General features: G+C 38.0%; 1 protein-coding gene across 2 annotated transcripts in view; it reads left to right on the plus strand.

Moving 5' to 3' along the window:
* The window catches only part of CDH2 (cadherin 2), a 248,102-nt gene that overhangs the window by 185,960 nt on the left and 46,414 nt on the right, over nt 1-15,728 (plus strand). For both annotated transcript variants that reach the window (XM_043444109.1, XM_043444110.1), the window contains 2 exons: nt 4,319-4,463; nt 6,745-6,917. In XM_043444109.1, the coding sequence (XP_043300044.1) occupies nt 4,319-4,463; nt 6,745-6,917 (318 nt within the window). The remainder of the gene's footprint in view (nt 1-4,318; nt 4,464-6,744; nt 6,918-15,728) is intronic.

Below are 15,728 nucleotides of genomic sequence, written 5' to 3' on the forward strand. Positions count from 1 at the left end.
AACAAACAATGCCAAGGAAAAACTAAAAATTGCCTTAAGCCATATTACTATTTTCATGCTGATATTTGCCTTCAGATATGTGGTTAAGAACTTACAAGAACAAATTTCCATGAAAGGGATCAAAGCTATTTCATGTAAATTACATACAGATCATTACATTTTTAATAGCTATATAGTATTCCACAATGTATATAAACTATAATTTTAACAGCAATTTCTTATAAATATATTGGTTTGGCCCAAAAATTCATTTGGGTTTGTTGTAAGGCTTCATAGCAAAACCCTAATGAACATTTTGGCCAACCAAGTACATTTATGTTTGTCTGTTTATCTACTGATATTATGATTACCATTACTTAGCATCACACAAAATGGATAGCACATTTTCATTTTGTTATTTGTTGATCATATTATCTCCAGAAAGATGTGCCATTTTTATCTGCCTACTGAGAATTAAGATTTCCCTTTTCTGCATAACCCTGCCAATACTTGGTTTCATTAACCTGCCAATCTGAGCAATCTTTTCTTAGATATAATATCCAGTTATATTTCTTATGCTAATTTTATGTTATTTTTCTATGTTATTCATTTCTTGATTGAGTTATCACAGCTTTTATATATAGTTATGCTGTGCATGCTTAGTCGCTCAGTTGTGTCTGACTCTTTGCAACACCATGGACTTTAGCCCACCAGGCTCTTCTATCCATGGGGATTCTCCAGGCAAGAATACTGGAGTGGGTTGCCATGCCCTCCTCCAGGGGATCTTCCCAACCCAGGGATCAAATCCAGGTCTCCCACATTGCAGCCTCCTGCAATTCTTTATCATCTGAGCCACCAGGGAAACCCTTAGATATAGTTATATGTTCCTATTTTTAAACATATGTATGTATTTAAAACTGATTTTCCTAATTGAAAATTGTATTACATATTTTAAAAATCAAGAATTACTTAATACTAAAGTATAAATTCCAGAAAGCATTTTTCTTTCCTTTTTTTCTAGCCACACTTGCACATTTTTCTGGAACAGGATTTCAACAATTTTTTCATGTGTTTAATAGAGAAACCTAAAGTGATCTTTATTCCTATTCCAATTTCTATATGAATAGCTAAAACTTTTAATTAAAGTATCATTTTCTCTTAGAAAAGAATATAGGTACAATGTAAAAACTTTTCAAATAATATAGTATTAGTAATAAAGTAAGAAGAATTTGCAATCCCAATACATAAACTAGTCACTTTTCTTTAACTTTGGTCATATTCTGTAAGATGTGTCTTTGTGTATAGATTCATAAATATATTTTTTCCAAATTGGGATTATTCTCTGAAACCAACTTTTGTCACTTAGCAATCATAAGATTTAGCATCTTTCCACATCAGGAATCATTATTTGTTTCTATTATTATTTTTGATTGCTTGCTCTAACATAATTGTAACTAATTACCTACTGGCAGATACTTGGATGATTTAGTTCTTTCTACTTTATTTTACAACTATAAATCATGCAGCAATGACCAGCTTTCTGTACACTGTTCCATTATGTCCTCAGAAAAAATTCCTAAAATTGGAATGATTTGATAAATATAGTAAAATTGTTCTCTTAAAGAGTTGTGTTGTGTTGCAGTACCTCCCCACTATAAAATAGATACTTTCCATTCCATTATCAATTCCAGGCACTATTTATTTATTGCCAGTGCTATTTCTAAAAAATTTATCTTGATGCTTTAAGTTGCCTGTGTTGAATATCCAATTAAAGTGAATTCCCTGTTCCTGTCTTATGTTGAATCTGGGCTGGGAAAGTTGTTACCTTTTCCTCTATCCACTTCTAATCACCTTTTAACTGCTAGAGATGTTGATACATTATTTTCATATATTTCCTTTGCTGTTATTTGTTTTCAAACTTTGTTTATAATGTTTCCCTTACTATAACTCACAGTTTTTGCATTATGGTATTTGTCATTGTTTTGATTTTATCGTGCATTGTGCCTTTTTTATTTATTAATTTGTGGCTATGCTGGGTCTTTGTTGCTGCCTGGGCTTTTCTCGCAGTGGCTTCTCCTCTTGCAGAGCATGGTCTCTAGGGCGCAAGGGCTTCAGGAGTTGTGGCTCCCAGACTGTAGAGCACAAGCTCAATAGTTGTGGCACATGTGCTTAGCTGCTCTGCGGCATGTGGGATCTTAGTTCGCAGACCAGGGATCAAACCAGTATCTATTGAATTGGTAGGTGAATTCTTTACCATTGAGTCACCAGGAAAGCCCCTCATTCTGGCTTTCTGGAGATGTTTAAAAAGATCTTTCCTACTCCAAGATACTAATCTGCATTTTATCTGTTTTATTTATTTCTTTATCTTTGCATCTAAATGTATAACCTCTGTGGAGTTTATTTTAGTAAAAGAAAGATATATAGATCCACTTTGCTTTTCCTTTATGGCCAGCCCAGTTGTCCCAACACTATGTATTGATTTAGTATTTCAATTGATTTAGCATCAATGTCATGATCATACTTAGCTGTCCCATAATTTTTATGCCACTTATGCTAATGTATTTTTAGACTATTTTTCTCATTAATGTATTTTTTGAATTTTTGCACTTGTACAAACTTTTAAAATTATTTAAGTTGTGAAAATTACTATATAGATAGATATAGACATATGGTAGAGCAAGACACCCTAGAAATAAACTGGCAAATAAGCGTATGAAAAACTAAAAATGCGTTTTAAATCCTGAGTATCACTCAATTCTTTCCTCCCAAGGGCCTTGATTGTTTTACCAACCAATTCTCTTAAAAGCCTTAATGAACACATAATTCTAATGCTTTTTATTAATACATTGTTCTAAAATATAAAGAAGTTTTCAAGCCTTTTACAAAACAGCATCACCTTAATAGGGAAGCTTAGTAAAGGTGGTGGGGCTTCCCAGGTGACGCAGTGGTAAAGAATCCACCTGCCAATGCAGGAGATTCAAAAGACACAGATTTGATCCCTGAGTTGGGAAGATTCCCTGGCATAGGAAATAGCTACCCACTCAAGTATTTTTGGCTGGCAAATTCCATGGACAGAGGCGCCTGGAAGGCTACACTCCATGGGGTTGCATAGAGTCGGACATGACCGAACATGGATGTAGTAAAGTAGCACACAGTAGACCAGTCTCTAACTAGACTAGTCTCTAATTTATGAGCACAAAAAATACCAATCCAAAAATTCTAGCTCTTTCTTCTGTATGAATTCTTACTGGCTGAAGTCATGTGGTTAAATCTCAGAAAATAAATATTTTCAGGTAGGTATTGGGGTAAATTCTTGCTCTCCAGGTTCTCACTACTTGCACATAAATGAGCAATATTGATAACAAAATATATTTAATTATAGAATGGCTGGGGCAGTTCAGTATTAAAATCTCTTAATGTAATGTATTAAATAATTATGTCAAGGGAAAAAGAGACTCTATATGTGTTGAAAAGGCTTGTCTAATAAAATTTACAGTTTCATGTGCTAAATAACCTCGAAATTGGAAAAAAAAAGATATGTTAATGCTTCTTTAAGTTGATAAAACATATCCAGCAGAAACCAGTAGCCAGCATCATACTTAACAGGAAAATCATAGAAGCATTGCCTTTAAAAAGAAACAATTCAATGGAACACTACACAGCCTTTGAAAAGATTGAAATGGTTTTCTATGTGCTGGATGAAAAGATTTTGAAGATATTTTGCCAAGAGTAGCTGAGTGATTATATTTGTTTAAAAAGGAAGAAAAAAGACAAAATTTCTAGAATACCCATGATACTGAGAACTCAACCTTGGGAGAGGAACAAACTGTCTTATGTACTTTTACTGTTTATGGGTGAATGACTTTTACAATAAAAAGAGCCAAAATTCCATGTGCACACTTCATTCTTTCCAGATTCTCATCTTTTCTCTTGTTCTCTATGACTCCTTTAGGCCAGTTCCACATTTTTTATTACCTTGACTCTTTTGTATGGATTTAGTGAAAGGATTTGGAAGCTGGACAGAACTGGCTTAGGACAGGAGCTCTGTCAGTAAACTGAGTTAAGATACTTAGCTTCTCTGAAGCTCGATTTCTTCGCCTTCAAAGGTGGATCATTTCTGCTTCACTCTTTTGTATACAGATTAGAGTCATAGAGCTCTGAGCTAGATGCCTATCAGCTATGTCTCCCTTAATGATATAGTTTGGCTAACTTGAATCTTGATGGGAAGAATAGCTTTTGGTTTTCATCCTTCTGTGCTGTTTATGGTTATGGTATCTTTTATCTTCTCATGCGAGACCTAAATCCGTTAAATTGTTTCATTTTCTAATTACTCTTGCAGTTGAGGGCACATGCAGTGGATATTAACGGAAACCAAGTGGAAAACCCCATCGACATTGTCATCAATGTTATTGACATGAATGATAACAGACCCGAGTTCTTACACCAGGTTTGGAATGGGACAGTTCCTGAGGGATCAAAGCCAGGTAAGTTGGAAGATCATAATTTGGAGGTTCCTTGAGGAAATGCAATATTATCCATCCCTCGTGTATAAGCTAAATGAGAAATCACGTGAGCCTTTAGTGTCATTTTCTCTCATTCATGCTGCTTTTAAGCAAGACTTAATTCATTATATTTAATTTTTTAAATTTAATTTTAAATTTAAGAAAGCCTCGACATTTAAACTTAACGCTCTATATTTCCTTCACCATCTATACTGGTTTGTACATAAGCCAACTTATAGATATAACTGTGTCTTAAACTGGCACTTTTCCTGGTTCAGATACACTTGTCTGTATCCCAGAAGAGTAGAGGGGTGGGGGCAGCTGGGGTGGGAAGAAGGGCTGTGCAGGAAGTTCAGCCATCTGTGGCTCTGTCTGAGTCACATTTTAGAGTCGAGTTCGTCGGTATTTTAAAATACAGGAAAAAAAAAATCAAAGCATGTTAAACATATCTTTACTAAAACACAAGGCTTATACATATATTCTAAGGATAAATAAACGTTGTGCTTTTTTGCCTGGGGAAGGCTTTTGGTTTTTTAAAATCATTCATTGGTCCTTTTTCCTCTATTATTTCCAATTTTATCAGAATTATCATTTCATAAAAATTACCAAAAGTAAGTCATTACAGGTATATTTACAATGCATATGCCCGTGAATTTCCATAAAGCCTTCCCGTAAATAAATGACTCTGAATGATCAGGAAATGTAAGGACATTTCATGAGTCGATTTCCTGCATTTGTTCTATAAGTTTGAAAACATCCTTCTAGGCAAGATTTGATAGAGTCATGAATCTTAAGTTAAACTAAAATGCAATGTTGTAAGCAATATTTTGGTTCAAGATTCCAAAACACATTTTTTGTTTTGTTTTGTTGTAACAATTCATTCAACCAATGTTTATAGAGCACATACACATACTGTATGCCAGACACTGCTCCAGCACTGTAGATACAGTCGTGACAAGTTAGTTGTGCCCTGTTGGAGCTTAAAATCTAGTGGAGGAGAACAGTAAAAGGCAAATAAGCTAGCAAATGTTTGGGGAAAAAAAATAAAAGTTTTGGAAAAAAATAATCAAACTTGGCACATAGTCAAATAGGATGTCTTTTTCAAAGGGACAAGCTCTGAAAAGAGATTTGAATTATGTGAACAAGACTTAGTTAATTCTGGGGCAAAAAAAAAAAAAAAAAAATGTACCCTGTAGAGGGAACACTGGCTGTAAAGGCACTAAATCAAACCGATCTTAAGAGTACTAAGGAAGAAGGTAGCCTGGAAATGGAACATTTTATAATCCAAGTCTTACAAAAATTTCATGGAGTAAACCATCTTAAATAGTAACATTTTCTCTCTACTTCTCAATTGCAGTTTGTCTAACTAGTTTGAGTGCATTTGTTCGTAATGCTTTGTAGACTTTCCACAATATCTAATAAACTGGAGTCTCTGAGTTTGTTACAATGTCCTTTTAATCTCCTCGGAAATAATGAACCCCAGTGCAAAACCCCCTATTCAATGTACTAGAACAGTCATGCATGGAATGATTCCTCATGACCTCAGTAAATGGAGTATGTGTTGTTATGCACTTGGCTTACTTTCAGAAAGTGACTTAGGCTTTATGGAGAATCACACCCCGAATGTCGTTTTAGATGCTACGGCACAATGGAAAAAAACGAGCAGAGGGAAGGAATCGGTGGCCATAAAAGATGTTTCAAATGACATCTATGTTACTTATTATTTGCATTTTATATAAACGAAGGGATATATAAGATATATATCTGAAGGGATCCTTTCTTTGAATCATATAGTGAATTTGTCTTTTAAGTATATGGAAACGTTTAGTCTTTATACATCTGTTAAAAAAAATTTTTTTAACAATTTTTCTTTCAAGCAACTCAACTATATTTTATATTTTTTGAAGTGAGTTCTGTTCTTATCAATAGTGTTTTAATCAAGGCTAAATGTTGTTCTGAAAAAGTGGAAAGGGACTTCCTTGGTGATCCAGTGGTTAAGATTTCGCATGCCAATGCAGGTTTGATCCCTGGTCAGGGAGCCAAGATCCCATGTGCCTCTTGGTCAAAACACCAAAACATAAAATGAGAGCAATACGGTAACAAATTTGCTAAAGACTTTAAAATGGTCCGCATTTTTAAAAACAAGTTATTTTGTAAAAAATGAAAAAGTGGAATGAAGATTGAAGAAGAAGGTAAATATCCCTTCTGTTTGGGAGACCCTGACATGAAAAACAGCCATTCATTTTCCATGTCTGCTGTCTAGGAACGTATGTGATGACGGTCACTGCGATTGATGCTGACGATCCAAACGCCCTCAATGGGATGTTGAGGTACAGAATCCTGTCCCAGGCGCCAAGCACCCCTTCGCCCAACATGTTTACAATCAACAATGAGACTGGGGACATTATCACGGTGGCAGCCGGACTTGACAGAGAAGTAAGCCAACTGAGATCTGTATTTGAATTTGCTTGTAATCTTAAAAGTGCACTGGCTCACATCTATCTTCTCCAGGCTCAGTGGAGACAAAAACAGTCCCCCTGCCAATGCAGGAGACACGGGTTCGATCCCTGGGTCAAAAAGATTCCTTGGAGAAGGAAATGACTCCAATATTCTTGCCATGGACAGAGGAGCCTGGTGGGCTACGATCTACGGGGTCACAAAGAGTAGGACACAACTGAGTGACTGAGCACACACACAGTAACATCTCCACAAGATTATTCATGTGTTCATGGTCATGAAGAAATTGTAAAAAACTGTACTCTTTTTTTACAGAATTTAAAGTTGGTTAAATGATGTCTGTAAACTGGATAAGTCATTGCTGGTCCATGTAATATTTAGGGTGGCCATCAACCAAGTTAAGCCAGTAACCTTCTGGTATCTACTTTTTAAACTTCTTCGCATTTTCTGTTTTCCCTCATACTCAAAGGATTTGATGAGGAATTAAATTAAAAATCGTCCCCAAATAAAGTGTACATACATTTAGGATAATTTTTTAACATTCGTATTTTGAAGAGGCTACAAATGACACGTGTGATGAGGTTTTTTTTTTGTGATCCTTGATTTAGTACAGAAGAGATGATCACCTCCTCTTTAACTCTAAGATGAACTTAACAGGTTTGAACACCAAGAACTACCTGCATTCCACTGACAGGGCTTTAAAGTTACAAACACAGAAACACACTTCTGGCATACGTTTTGTTGTCAAGGCATACAGTGTTGAGAGTATTGAAATATCATGCTGGATCACAGTCTGAGAAGGAATAGGTGTTTCATTCCTTCTAGACGGGTCGTCTCGCTCTGACAGAGCTCAGGCCACCATGCTGCGGCAGCCTGCTGTGTTCTATTCCCATGATTCCTTCTGCCAGTAGCATCTTGCCCGTTTTTCTTGATCTCGAACCCTCCAGTTCTTCATGTGGCCATTCAAGCCCTGCTTATATCCTTTCCTGAAAACTCCAGCCCTCTCCTGAATTTTCCCACATCCTTTCTCCATTCTGTTCTGACCGTTTTCTTAGCGATTCTCAAGGTCATTACTGACCATCAGTGATCATTGTGTGAGTGAATTATCAAAGTGCCGACTCAGATCTGTGCTTGTAGGTTTCTGGCTGAGCCAGCTTCTATCGTAATGAGACCTCATATTATGTGTGTCAAAAGGAAACATTAGACCTACCATCATAAATATTATTGACAAGGATTTTAGGGGTTGGTTTTTATGACGTTTTATTTGTCTTAGTAAGTAGCAGCCACTTGAATTGGATCGAAGAAAACATTACTATTTCAATTCATTATGTACCTAAGATAGAGGTGGCAACACTTTAATAAAGTAATATGAGCCAATCAAGATTACTTAATTCACAATTGAACCCAGAGCCTTCCTTAGGAGTTAGATGGATGGCTAGTATAGTATGCCTGTTAACTCCCAGGTGCCAACAGTTCTTGCTCTAGGAATGTTTTGCACCAGAGATTGCATAAATTTAGCTTTTGCAGTAGTACCTTTAGTTCACTGATATCTGGAACATGTATATCTTTTCACCTCTTCCATTACTGTATAAAATACTATTCGTAAATGTCAATAAATTCAGCATGAATACTGTATTTTATAGGAAAATATAGCATATTTTTTTAATATTCTCTGGAGTGCCAGGCTGCTCACATCCTAAGGAGGTATATAGCTCATCTCCCAAACCTAATATTTCTCTTTCATTTCACACTCTCATTGTGAGATACAGAAATGGGACTTCATCTTGTTTTCATATAGTAATATTCCTATCACATTGAGCCTGGCTGTTTTATGAAAAGCAAGCGGCATAGAGAATGAAAGATAGTTTTGCCAAAGCAAACCAACCGTATTTAAAAATCAAAGAGACTGTATTTAGTTTAGGGGGTGAAAGTTGGAAGTCAGGCTATACTTTGGTTAAGTATATCTTGCAGTGGCCGGAAGCAACTATGTACAACCAAATGAAATGAAAGTGGACATGAATTCAAAGCTATAGAATCCCAAGTTAGATACAGCATGAGAAATTGCTTCTTGACAGTGAAGCTATTAAACACAACAATGAGTTACTAGGGAAAATTATGGAAAACCTTCCTTTTCTGAAAGTCATTTAACATGGCAAAATCTATCTATGTCAGATGGTTTATGGTAATTCTGCCTGAGGCCAGGGATAAATTATGCTGACTTCTCCAGGCCTCATGTAAGCTGGAGATGCTTTTATTTCTATTAGACTTCACAGTTTTCTTTCTGTCCGAAGTCATTTCCGTTGTCATCCTCCCAGGGTGGACGACACCTTTAAGTGATTGAACTCCTAATCATTGAAATGCTTACTGAGATTTAGCTTTTTATTTTCCTTTCATCTCCAGGTTTTAAAAAATTCCGATTCTTGGGGTTCTACAGACCTAAAGCTTCACACACGACACTTGCCAGTCTTCAGTTTTTTAACCTCCATCTGATTTCTTTTACTTTTTATCTTTTAGTTTTCTAAATATATTTTTAAAATTTATTTTATTAAAGTATAGTTGTTTTACCATGTGTTAATTTCTGCTGTACAACAAAGTGATTCAGTTATACGTGTGTGTGTGTGTATATAAATGTATGTGTGTGTGTGTGTATATATATACATACATATATATATATTATGTGCTGTGCTGTGTTTAGTCATGTCCAACTCTTTGCGACCCCATGGACTGTAGCCTGCCAGGCTCCTCTGTCCATGGGGTTCTCTAGGCAAGAATACTGGAGTGGGTTGTCATTTCCTCTTCCAGAGGATCTCCCCAACCCAGGGATCATACTCAGGTCTCCCCCATTGCAGGTGGATTCTTTACCAACTGAGCCACCAGCGAAGCCCATATATGTATCTATCTATCTATTTTATATATATATATATATATATATAGTTTGGGATTCTCAGGTGACTCAGTGGAAAGAATATGCCTGCCACTGCAGGAGCTGCTGGAGACACGGGTTCTATTCCTGGGTGGGGAAGATCCCCTGGAGGAGGAAATGGCAACCCACTCCAGTATTCCTGCCTGGAAAATCCCATGGTGGGCTATAGTTCATAGGGTTGCAAAGAGTGAGACACGGCTGGGCGGCTGAGCACACAGGCACACATGTATATGGTTTATTACTGGATATTGAGTCCAGTACCTTGTGCTTTACAGTAGGGCCTTGTTGTTTATCCGTCTGACTTCTGGTTGCCTGACTTGGTGGTAACCATTCCTGGCATCTTCTTCTTTTCTCCAGCTTTTACATGTCCAATTCCTGACCTTTTTGGTCAGGACTACTGATGAGTTACCCTCTGCTTCATTAGGTTTGAATAATCCTGGCTTTACCTGTTATGGGCTATTTGACCTTTAGTGTATTAACCTGAAACCTCAGCTCCCCCATCCATAAATGGAGGTAATAATCTTACAGCTACTTCATGGGACGATTGGAAGGATTATATAACACAAAGCGTGTAGCATTCAGCACAGTGTCCAACACATATTAACTCTCATTTTCCCACGGCTGTCATAGACCTAGCCTCAACATCCAGTGGGTGATCACCATCACTTTGACTTCATGTTTTCCAAGCCAAGTAATACATTCACTTGGGCTCTCAATACTGAGTTCTTTCCTGAAGGATTGTTCTCTTGTCTTCCATGGTCTTGGTCTTCCCTCCTCTGAAGGGTCTTTCCTAGAAACCCCGACTGGTTCCTTCATAATCCTCGAGCAGCTGAGTCTCCCCTCTGGTTGAAGGGCTCTCCAGGACCCAAAGCCTGAAGTCAGAGCTCTTTAACATGGTGCCCCAGACCCTCTAGGATACTGGTCTCAAAGCCTTCCCTAGTTTGAGCTCCTAGAATTCTTTACTTCCTGCTTGGAAGCCAGTGATGGCCCCTGCCCATACAGCCACATGTCCGTCCTTGTACAAATCTGAGCTTCTCTATTCTTCTGTGTCTGTTGTTTCTTCTGCCTGAAGATTCCTATGCCATCTTCCTCTAGAGCAGGCTAATACTCGCTCTCTGAGAGCCGGCCCTCAGCCCCTCCCTGGGGTACCTACCCATAATGGCCTGTGTTCCTCCAGATATACAGACTGTGTTCCATGGACATCTTATCTGCCTTCCAGCTCCTGAGATTCAGTAAGGCCCCTGTGTTCCTCTTCTTTTCACCCTGAACAGGAACCTGGAAGAAAAGTTCAGGTTATTAGATTTTCTTCTTCGTGTCAACACCAGACTCCTGAGGGCAGCCATACTTGCCCTTCACTCCCACCCATTCTTGGTCTCCTTGGAATCTGGCTTTTCCACCTGCTCCCCCGTCTCAGGACACACTCACGCCATGCATTTATTGGAGAGCCCTCACATAGCGCAGCAATTAATGGTACAGACTCTGGATTCAGAGAGAGCTGGATTCAAGTCTTTTTTCTGCTACTTACAGCTCATGTGGGTGGGTGCGTCTCAGCTCCACTAAGCCTTGGTTTCCTCCTCTGTAAAATGAGCATAAAAATAGTCCACCTGCCTTATCAGTTTATTTTGAGACACAACATAAAGTGTGGTTCATACTTAGTGCTCCTTCTTGATAGATGTCATTTTTTATTATCAAGGCCCATAGAACAATGCCGGCATACAGTAAGCATTCCAAAAATGTTTAGCCTACAAATTTATAAGGTAGATAGTACTGTCAGCTCTACCTCACAGATGAGGGAACTGAGGGCTTTGCATTTAAGAATTTGAACAGGGTCAGAAACCTGCACTTCCCTCCTAGGATCTCATGATATTATTACTTACTTGTCCATCCCCTAACCCAGTGCATCCAAAAGCAAACCTGTCATCTCCCTAAACCTGTGCTTCCTAAGGAATTTCCGACGTGACCAGCGCCCCCTCCCCAGTTCCCCAAGGTCACGGTCAACTTCATTGTGCCCTGCCATCCATCCACTAATTGATTCTCAATTTACCCACCAAGTTCATCTTGCATTTATTCTTCCCTCTAGGCTTGGAGGACTGGTTGAGATGCACCTCTTAAAGACCGCTCCCATCACTTCTTCCTGCTCTTACTATGGTTGCATTGCACATTTAGCCACATGATCCATTCTTATTTGTCTCTTTCATTTGTCTCTTGCTCTTAACTGCAGCAAGGCTATCTCTGGTTTCGTTCATTATTTTATTCAGGTAAATGCTACATTGCCTGGCATCCAGTATTCATTCATTAAATGTGTGCTGAGAGGATGATGGAATGTTCTCACCTCTTCATTCACTTAGAGCACTCTAGTTCAGTGCTGTAGTTTCAAAAGAATGTCACACAAGTATAGTGACTTTAATTGATACATCTAGAGAAAACCAGAGAACCCCAAGTCTTTTAGATGCTTACTCCATCAAGTAGAGACTGCCAGAGCACAAGCATTGTATTGGCTTTATTTTTAGTTATACTTATGGTAAGTGGTGCTAGTTTTCTATTTACAGTACTTTTATAATAAATTGTTTCTTAAAAGAGAGTTCCTGTCAAGATAAATAGTAAGTGACTCACGCTGTAGAAAGATGAGGGTATAGCAGAATTGAGAAGATGGCATGTGAATCGGTTTCGTAGTTTGGGAAACAGTGAGCTAGCTTATGTTCCCACTACACATTTTAATGAGTAGATGATAGCTAACCATGTAAATAAGATGGTTTTTCCCAAACCTGAAATTATTTTTATAGTATCACACAAGGTCCAAGGCTTCTCATACATTCATCCAGCCAGCCACAAATTCAAAAGCATTTGTTCCTTGCTTATACTATGGCAAGCATTATGTTATATACCAGGGACATAAACATCTGCAAAGCAGTGACCCTGAGGAGGGATTTGTGTACATGTATGTAGCTGGGGCGGAGAAGGCAATGGCACCCCACTCCAGTACTCTTGCCTGGAAAATCCCATGGATGGAGGAGCCTGGTAGGCTGCAGTGCTTGGGGGCGCTAAGAGCCAGACACGACTAAGCGACTTCACTTTCACTTTTCACTTTCACTCATTGGAGAAGGAAATGGCAACCCACTCCAGTGTTCTTGCCTGGAGAATCCCAGAGACGGGGGAGCCTGGTGGGCTGACGTCTGTGGGGTCACACAGAGTCGGACACGACTGAAGTGACTTAGCAGCAGCAGCAGCAGCATGTAGCTGGGGAAGACAGACAGACAGACTGATAACAGCCTCTTAAAATGGAAACAATGATAGAGGTGTGTCCTGAGTTGGAAAACAAATCTTCCTCAAGGACTTTCAGAAATCATCTCTGGGGTGACTTTAAGCTTCGTGCTTGCCAGACTCAGGAGAAGGGGAAAGGATGTTCAGGGCCAGGGTTTCTCAACCTTGGCGCTGTTGACATTTTGGACAGGATAAGCCTCTGTTGCAGGGGGCTGTCCTGTGCATTGTAGGGTGTTTAGTAGCATTTATGGCCCATACACATTAGATGTCAGTAGCACCGCCCACCTGTTACAACCAGAAATGTCTCAGGATATTGACAGATGTCCTTGAGGGTGATGAGGGCAGGGGGCAAAATCACCCCAGTTTAAAAACAGTGGTTTAGGCCGAGGAAAATGCAAATGCAGTTGTATAGAGACGTGATAGGTGTTTGAAATTTGAAGATAGATATTGGGTTGGTCAAACATTTGTGTGTTTCAGTGCCATCTTATGGCCAAATCCAGATGACCTTTGTGGCCAACCCAATACAAACAGCTCAAGATATGGGGTGAGCAAATGGAAAGTGAGAGCTTTGGTGGGAAAGGTGAGTCGGGGGATGAAAGGATTGACAACCAGGAGAGGAGTTGAGATTTTATCCTTTCTAGAACAGAGAGCAAGGAAATGTTTTTAAGCAAAGTTCCCTTGATCAGACTCAGGACTATGAGGGTGGGAATTCAACTTCTTAGGAAATCTAAATGTCAGTCATTCAGAACTAGATGCCCAGTGACTAAATTAGGCAAGAAGCTCTAAATAGTTTGATAGTCTAAAACATAGGCTGTCGTGTCTTCCTTACAAAATGTAAAATTGTTTTACCAATCAGACAGTTAAATTCAGACTATGTTATTTAACAAGTTGGCATTTTTCTTTACTTGAAGAAACACTGTATTTTAGAAATAACAATGTTCTTTTGTAACTTAGAATTCTCAAGACTAGCTTGCAGCAATAGGAAGTTTCAAGTATTAGCTATTGATCCCAATATTTCAGCTCAGTGGAAAATTGGGCCTATTATACTTATATAATTCTAAAGATCTTTGTAAAATAGATATTAACAAAAAGCCATTATTTCCAGATAATGCCAATGTATGTTTTTTATCATCTGTAAAAATATTTATATTTTTGATAATGCTCATCTGTTTCTGAAAATAATAGCCAACAAAAATGGCATTTCAAAGTCATAACAAACTTTTTATTTTTCATGATTTTCAGCTGGGAGGATGAACAGAATACCCTACAAAATTCTCTTGATAACCATGAGAGCATTAAGCTGAAATGACACTCTTGATTGGGAATGGAAATCATTGAGAAATATTTTAGTCTATGTAAGCATTATGATGGGGGGTTATGGGTTAAGAAAAATTAAAATGGCTCAACCAGCCCTATTGCTTTGTTTCTTTTTTCCATTCAAAGAAGTGGGGTATTTTTTTTTTTTAAGATAAATGAAAAGGAATGAAAATAAATAACTGCTAAGAGATTGGCATAGTGGTGGGCAGGCTAAAAATTGAATGTGTGAGGTTTGACTTTCACTATTACCCCTTCTTTGCCTTGCCCACAAACATCTAAAGCAAAAGCTACAATTTGTGTCTGTTCTCTCACAGCTCCCAAAATCCCTCAAGAGTGGTCATTCATAATGTGAGCTATATTTAGAATTAAGGGAAACAGTCTTTGCGGTGACCATTTATATTTTTGTATGAAGAAGTGAGTTTAATTGTTCAGGATGTTTTCGCATTTTTTAATTATCTATATTTTTTATCTGTGCCAATTTCCATGGAGATTTCAAATGATTTTAGGTATTTGTTTGGTTTGGTTTGGTTAGTTGCTAAGTCGTGTCCGACTCTTGTGATCCCATGGACTGTGGCTTGCCAGGCTCCTCTGTCCATGGGATTCTCCAGGCAAGAATACTGGAATGGATTGCCGTTCCCTTCTCCAGTTTGTTTTGTTTAGGTTTTCCTAGTATAAAACTAAGTCAGCCAGTGCTGTAGACTGCCTCAGACACTCTCAGGATTTCTCTATTAGATGCATTACAACTGACCTTGGCTCTCCTTTAAAAAGTTCAATCTGGAATTTGAAAGCAGTGATGAAATTTCGATATTAACCATCTATGTGAAAATATATCCATATTCATCATAGGTCTGTGGACTCAGTGAGTGTTGTACTCAAGTAGAGGTCCACTGAGGCAGGGGGTAACAATTAAATACCTACTAGGTTCCAAGATGAAGAATATAAACATAAACCCTTTGTTTTGGTCTTCACTTCATTTAACAGTATATCTCTCCTCTATAGTTGTAAATAGTGTGCATTGAAGGAAATTAGAAGAAAAGACTTTATCAACTTTGCTTTAATAGAAGGAACATATGTAAAGATGTGTAAAAGGAAAGCATATATACTTAATGAATTATATATGCTTTCTTCTCCCTCTCAAGTTTCTTGTTTTTAGTAGCCTAAACTGGGTAGAAATTAACATCTGAGAAAGTAAATACAAACCACATGACTCAAATGCTTGATGACAGTGTTGTGAAGTTGGGAAGAAAAAGAAACGCTGAAACCAGATGGAAGTTTCGGCTTAGCAGCGA

This window comes from Cervus canadensis, chromosome 23, assembly GCF_019320065.1.
Source record: "Cervus canadensis isolate Bull #8, Minnesota chromosome 23, ASM1932006v1, whole genome shotgun sequence".
Lineage (NCBI taxonomy): Eukaryota > Metazoa > Chordata > Mammalia > Artiodactyla > Cervidae > Cervus > Cervus canadensis.